The sequence below is a fragment of the Chaetura pelagica genome, unplaced genomic scaffold, assembly GCF_000747805.2.
Source record: "Chaetura pelagica isolate M959 unplaced genomic scaffold, ChaPel_1.0 scaffold248, whole genome shotgun sequence".
NCBI lineage: Eukaryota > Metazoa > Chordata > Aves > Apodiformes > Apodidae > Chaetura > Chaetura pelagica.
Genome location: NW_009954309.1, coordinates 3169530 through 3177194, shown reverse-complemented (window position 1 = coordinate 3177194; position 7665 = coordinate 3169530). Strand labels below are relative to the sequence as shown.

The 7665-nt window shown below is 42.8% G+C and overlaps 1 protein-coding gene across 1 annotated transcript in view; it reads left to right on the top strand.

Moving 5' to 3' along the window:
• Window positions 1–7665, top strand: part of FGFR2 (fibroblast growth factor receptor 2) — a 78104-nt gene that overhangs the window by 10382 nt on the left and 60057 nt on the right. Inside the window, 2 exon segments of the mRNA XM_010003973.1 lie at window positions 5238–5504; window positions 6192–6266. Of these exon segments, the coding sequence (XP_010002275.1) occupies window positions 5238–5504; window positions 6192–6266 (342 nt within the window).

Genomic DNA, 7665 nt, shown 5'->3' with positions numbered 1-7665 from the left:
GATGGATGAATTGTAAACATTATTTTGTCCCCCTTGTGTCTAAGGAGATGCTCTCAGCCTTTGTGGCTTGGGTTTGCTGGTAGCTAAGGGGAGGTAGTCACTGTGGCCAGGACTGACTCTGTGCATGTTTAAACCAGTGGCTGTTTCTTTTGTAGGTTGAGTTTATCCATCATCAGAAGAGGACATTGTGCTAGTCTTAATATTAGCTTGCCAATTTAAATTGAGGTGCTCATCAGCTCGTGCCTGGCAGATGGGAGGGAATGTTGCAAACCTGACTGATACCTGGGCTTCTCAATCCCTCAGAGGCTGTCTCCTGAAGAGAGTGTAGAGGTTTGGGTTTGACTCAAAGTCATGGGGTTCGTGGCTGTTCTGTTTCAGGCATAGCTTGGCATCATCATCCTGTGTTGTTCATTCAGTGTGGTCTTGTTGGAGCTTTCTCAATGACAGGAAAAATGGGAGAATAGGTGGGAGAAGCAGGAGTGGTGGTGGTTGGCAGCGTGGTGTTCCCCATGGGGACATTCAGTTTTGCAATGAACCTCTTGGATTCTTGACAGGTCAGGTCCGTTGACCTTTCTGGGCACGCTATGGTGAGTGTTTAGTTATTTACTAAAGCCTTTTGAAGGGAAAGTGGCTTGATGGGGTCTGAGGCTTTTGTGTTACAGGGAGTTGTGTGAGAATCTTTGCTGGGGTTAGCTATTAGCTGATTGCTTAATTATTTGGCTCTGTAACTAAGTAACTAAATGTCTTGTGCCTTAAGATAAGCAGCTCTTTGTTAACATTTTAATAAATGGAGGCTAATAATAATAATAATTTAAAACCTGAGGAAGTAGAAATGTCTTGTTTCAGTGACTGAATCTTGAATGGAAGTGTGATTTGGAATAGAATTACATCTCTCATAATAATCTGAAATAGAGCAGTCGACATGTCCTCAGTCCTCTATTGTGCTTGTGGTTTTTATACAAAGGTTATTTGCTCCATTTGATGGCTGGATGGCATAAACTGTGCTCAGAGACTGTACGAGCAGGCGGAGGAAATGTTCATGTCTGTTTATTTAAGAGCAGTTTGGTTTTCCAGGGTGGTATTGTTCGATAGCTCCACCTATGAGGTTAAAATACGTTGTGCACACCACTATTACAAATAAGGATGTAGCTGAGAGCAGACAATAGCAGAAGCACCGAGGCCTCCCTTTTCTTGCAGTGTTTGAGAACACTGCCAGAGGTTTTACACATGCCTTTGTTGCTGGTTTGTTTTTTAAGGGGTGGCAGGCAGGTGTTATTCACATCAGGTAATGCACCTTTGCAGTAGGAACTAATGTCACAATTAAAGGATTTTCAGGGGGACTGGGTTAGAAAGGCATCCCATGCTGCCTTCCCTTGGCTGTGTAGGGCTCGCCTGGAAAAGGGCTGATTTACAGGCTTGTGGGGATGCCTGAAGGATATAGTTTCCAGAAGGAGCTTCAGACAGGGCCAGAGGAGCATGGATTTGGTACGAGATCATCAATCCTTGGTTGGTGCTGTAGGCTCTGCAGGGCTATCTTCTCCTCTTCCCATCTGGCTATTTTCACTAAGGAAAGACTTGGGAGGATGGATACCAGTGAGAGCTGAGCAAACCTGCAGCCCTGTTTCCCTGATGGGCTCAAAAGATGTGGAAACAAGGAAATAATCTTGATGCCAGCTTCAGGGGAATCATTATTTCATGATCCAGCCTGCTTATGAGTGTAGAATTTGTCCCTCAATCTCCAAGCAGTGTAGAAATCCTTGTGCAGTCTCCTGGAGAGAGATTTAACTTTGCAGCATAGGTTGTTTATGTGCTGTGGGGAATTTTGTAACAGTTTTAAACTGGTTGATTTTTGCAGTGAAGCTGTTGGGCAGACTCATGCCTCAGGATCCCACCTGTTCTCTGTTTGCTTTTGGGCAGCATTTCAGACCCACACTGGAAAAAGTTTATAGGCAAACATTATAAAAGGTGACAGTCTTAAGTGCTGCTACATCCAAGTTTGGCAACACAAAGGGTTACCTGAAATAACTCACTGTTTCCAAACATGACTTCATTATTTCATGACAACACTTGTGCTGTATCTTCCCTGATACTCTGGAGAGAAAGACGTGGAGGAGGATAATGTTTACCAAATGCTGATACCTGTTTGAAACTTGTTTGTCTTCAGTATATGACTAATTTTTCTTGTAAAAGGATTATTTTTTTTTCTTTGTAATTTTGAAATAAATTACTGCTGTTGAGTTTGGATTTGGGTTTGTGTTGAAAGACTCACTGTAAATTTGGGGATAATAGTTTAAAAAGAGATTAAATCAAGTATGAGAGGTGGAAAATTATTTCCCTTGTAATTGTATGTGAACAACTGGTCTGCCCAGGAGGACACTGTGTGACCTTCCTGAGAGGTTCCTGGGGCTCTTCAGTGAAAGCCTCTAATGCACTTAAAGGAGAGTTATCTTCACCCACGGTGGCTTTTAAAAAGCTTAAACAAAGGCATTTTTCAAGACTCCTGTACATTGTTGGCACAGTGTAAGCTCTGTAAAAGAAATGTTCTTTGCCAGTAGAGCGTTACAAAGAAGTCTTAAACTTCAAAGTGAATGAGCTAGTTGGCTTCAGCTATTTAAAAAAAATAATTTGACAGTGGAATCTGAATTTAAAAAGTCTCCAGCAGGCTCAAGTGTACTCATTGCTGTTACAAAATATATGTAGAAGGAGCCCATGCTCCTTCTGGAAATTGTATTCTTAACAGCACAGCGTAGTGCTCAGTGAAACACCTGCATTGCAGATCTGTGGATTCATGACTGTATCAGCAAGACTGAATTAGATTACAAGGAGTATAAAGCTGTATTGTAGCTTGTTCTGGACTTTGGGAGGGAGCTTTGCATGCTAGAAAGCTTAGAGAACTTCTTATAAAATCTAAATCCAAGAATCTTTACAGTCTCCATAATTAGTCTTATTTAAATGGTTTTATGTCCTTCTCCTGGCCACCATCTTGGTGTGATACATGTATCAAATCTGCTGTTTGAAAAACTGGGCTTGCCCTAGAGGAAAAGCCAGGAGAAGCTTTGCTTGTTTTGCAGATCCCTGAATCTGCTCTCATTTGGCTTCAGGCAAACTCCCACTGAACTCCCTGAAGCAACAAAGTTCCAAGGAAAAGCTGGGCTTGCTGTTTCCAAGTGCATCAGTATAACCCAATATTGAAATGCACTCGTGTCTCACTGTGGCAGTACTCAGAACTGTAGAATGTCTCAAGTTGGAAGGGACCCAAAAGGATCATCTAGTCTAACTTCCTGCTCCTCACAGGACTGTCTGAACCTAAATGACTGACAGAGCTCCAGCTTTCCCAAACTGCCATCCACAGGCTTCTTTAGATGTGACTCTTGTTTCAGATTTCTCTGTTGAAGATGTGATACAAAAAATGACAACACTGTACCCCAAGAATGAGGAACACAGCTTTCAGGGTTTTGGTATTCTTAGATGCAAAGGTGGACACCCAGGAGTCACCTGTTTTAACATTCCCTCACACTCTCACACAAACAGAGAGGTGTGTCTTATCTATCTGCTCCAAGAGTGACACAGTTGGTGCCCACGTGGGGAAGGACGTGCAGGGAGCAGCTGTCCATCAGGAGAGCCTCCTTGTCTGCAAACAGAGGTGGCTTTCCTGCTGCCTTCCCTTATTGACTTTTCATGGCAGCCTTGGTGAGGCCAAGAGGCTCACGGGAGAGGGATACTGTGGTTGTAGGGAGAAATTGGTTATAGGAGCAGTCCCTAAGAGGGCCACAAAGAGTGAGAGGGCTGGAGCACCCAGGCTATGGAGACAGGCTGAGAGAGTTGAGGTTGTTCCATCTTGAGATGAGAAGGCTCCAGGGTGACCTTAGAGCACCTTCCAGTGCCTGAAAGGGCTACAGGAAAGCTGGGGAGGGGCTTTTTATCAGAGAGGGCAGTGGTAGGGACAAGGGGAAATGGTTTTAAACTGAAAGAAGGGAGATTCAGATTGGACGTTAGGAGCAAATTCTTTCCTGTGAGGGTGGTGAGACAGTGGCCCAGGCTGCCCAGGGAAGCTGTGGATGTCCCCTCCCTGGAAGTGTTCAAGGGCAGGTTGGATGGGGCTTGGAGCAACCTGGGCTGGTGGGAGGTGTCCCTGCCCATGCAGGGGGGTTGAAACTAGGTGACCTTTAAGGTTCCTTCCAACCCAAACCATTCAATGATTCTACACTGGGCATGGCCCAAATGTGTCACATATGTTGTGGGGGGTCCCTCCACTCTGTGGAGACAGTCCCAAGTGCCTGGGGCTGCTGCTCCTTTTCCCCTGCTGAGAGCCAGCCAGGAAGAGGGTGATGAAGCCCTAGTAACTATAGGCAGATGTAGTTTCCCAAGGATGTTTTTCTGGAAAAAGTATGGTTTGACATTCTTCTCACTGTTTGGTTACAAAGAGGAACTGATGGATGGGTCATTTTGTTTTGGACACTGACTTTGAAAGCTTTGCTTGTGTTCCTGGGTTTCTGCTGTGTTCTGCTTGGAAGAGGCTGTGAAATAAGAAATGAAGCAAAAAACAATAATAAAGGAAAAAGTTACTAACTCTGGGAGCTGAGCTGGCAGTATAGAAGGCAAATGTAGAGACTTTGGGAAGGGTCATTATATATGGTGCGTATAGGAACTTGTGTTTATTAGCTTAGCTAGTGAAGGCTTTTTTTGCCCAATCCTTCTCTTCCAACTCAGCTCTCTTCAGGTTTTTTTTCTTTCTTTCTTTCCTTTTTTTTCTTTTTTTCTTTCTTTCTTTAAAGTTACTTGGAAAACCAGATGGGGAAAGCTAAATATTTGTTTGAATCATAGATTTACAGCTTGATATTCATGTCTGAATTTGCCTTTTGAATTCCTCCTGGCACCTCCAAAGCCGCTAAAGCCCCCCAGGTTCAGCTCTCATCTCTCCAGGGTTGGTTGGCTGTGACCAGTGAGAAGGATTGTGCTTTTGGGTGGCAGCTGGGACGTGGCATGTGCAGAGACCCTGATGGAAAGGAACGAGCCTTATTTGTGGTTATCTTCTTGAAAATAAAGCCTATCCCATCCCTGCCTATGGTTCAGATTTACAAGACGGATCGCTGGGCTAATTCTGGATGCAGCTGCTTTTTTTATTGAACGTAACTTGATTTCTGTGGATGAAAAGGGCCTTCACTGACTTTTGTTGGCAATTCTCTCCTCTCCCTTCTTCTTTCTTCTGTTTCCTCCTTTTTCTTCCACCTTCGCAGAGCCGCCAACCAAATACCAAATCTCTCAGCCCGATGTACATTCAGCACTTCCAGGAGAACCGCTTGAGTTGCGCTGTCAATTGAAAGACGCCGTCATGATCAGTTGGACTAAGGATGGGGTCCCTCTGGGGCCCGACAATAGGACAGTGATTATTGGGGAGTACTTACAGATTAAGGATGCTACACCCAGAGATTCGGGCCTCTATGCTTGCACTGCTATTAGGACCCTAGACAGTGATACTCTGTACTTCATTGTAAATGTTACAGGTGAGTGAGTTAAACGTAGGGTTTGGGGTTTTTTTTGCATGTAGAAGCTGTAAAATGTGATTTAAAGACACTTTATGATGTAATGTGAAACAGTCCAGTTGGGTACAGCCAGTTGAGCTGAGTTCTGTAGTTATTTCAGGTTTTTTTCCTCCTTGTCTTGACCCTGAAAGGGACTCAGTTTGTATATACTCCTTTTACTTCATGGGTTCTATAGTGATTAACAGCTGCTGAGTAGCTCTCTGTTTTATGCCATTATGACAGGATTAAATAGTACAGTCGCTGTGATGATGATAAAGCCAGTAGAATGAATAGAAGTTTTTTCCCCTCTACATCAGCAGAGGAAAAGGGGTGTCCTACATGCTTTAAGTTTAGAGATAAATCGTTTTGGAGACACTCAGTTCTGTTCAGCTGAGTGTCTTTAAGAATAATAAAAATTGTAAGTGGAGAGAGATGTTTGGAGTCTGCAAACTCCCTTTGGAAACTTTGTAGCATTTCAGGATTCTTAGCTAGTTTTATTAGAATTTTATAAGAACAACAGATTTTGTGGCTGTATTTTCTTTCTCTGTAGCTTTTGCTCAACTAACGTAACATCTGTTCTCCTTGATAGATAATCTAAGATGTAGCATATTGGTTTACTTGTCTGTAAAAATAGGCTGGTTTAAAGACTTGATTATTTTTAACGTGCAGATGCTCTTTCTTCTGGGGATGATGAAGACGACAATGATGGGTCTGAGGACTTTGTGAATGACAGCAACCAGATGAGTAAGTAACGACGACCTGCCAGAAGTCACTAGCAAGATCCACGTGGCAAATAATGTCCCGTCTCTTGCACTCCTGCCTTCAGAGCTTCTTGATTGTTAACTGCATGGGCTGTCAAATCGTGGTGTCTTTGTCCTTCTCTGTTTTCTGTTTCACATAGTTCATAACTTGGAAAAGAAAAATAAAAATAAACTAATACTCTTCTGAACATGCTTTACCAGTCTGTACTTTCTTTCTCCCTTCTTCCTGGCTTTTCTGCAGTTTCCTTTCTTTGTGAGCTGAAATTCAGTCTTTGTCTGGTTTAGACTCTCAGATGAACTAACTTTTCCTGAACCTGAGATGAAATTTAGCAGGAGAAACAAAAGATCCAGCTCACTTTGTTGAAAGTTCGTATGGAAAGTTTAAAAATAAAATTAAGTTGTAATGAGACAAATCCTTCAATCCTTAATCTCGGCAGAAATCTCCCCAGGGAGAATGAATTTGGAGACAATGAGGTTCTTTTGTCTGCGAAGGACCTTAAGGTTTTTTTGCAAAGAAAGCAATCCGGCACTAAAACCACATTATCTGTTACTTATGCATGATGAAAATGGGCTAAAAGAATCTTAAACCTATCTGAATGTTAAACTTCAGTCCCTTTAGAGACTTTGGAAAGCTATTAATAGGTGTAATGAGACAAATCCTTCAATCCTTAATCTCGGCAGAAATCTCCCCAGGGAGAATGAATTTGGAGACAATGAGGTTCTTTTGTCTGCGAAGGACCTTAAGGTTTTTTTGCAAAGAAAGCAATCCGGCACTAAAACCACATTATCTGTTACTTATGCATGATGAAAATGGGCTAAAAGAATCTTAAACCTATCTGAATGTTAAACTTCAGTCCCTTTAGAGACTTTGGAAAGCTATTAATAGGCTCTAAATAGAGCAGTTGCTAAGAAAAAAAAAAAAAAAGAAGTAAAATTCATATTGGCTCCTTATGCCTCTGTGCTCCCATTGCAAAACCCTCCTGGTGACTGGTAGTTTGCTATGGCTCTTGCTTTGTAAAGTCAGTAATACACAGAACTCTTGGGAGATGTCAGGGAGTTACCAGCCACAGTAGCCAGGGAGGATATTTGCTCCTCAGCCTGGTTAATAATGGCAGCTCCGTTGTATACTTGAAACACTTGTTCAGATGATAAAGTAGGAGCCCGATTTCAGGTTCCCTAGTTATTTACTGTTGTGTACGACTGCCCCTGCTCTGAAGCTGTGGAACATTAGATGCTATTTAAAATGATATAAGTTCTTAGCTGCCTGTTTGGCCCCTGCCATCTGTTAGTGTGATTAACCCGCTCTGATTCACAGGTGCAGCTTGAAGTGGCTGAGATTTAGCAGCTGGAGGCTGCTCTGACCAAGGAAAGGCGGGGCAAAG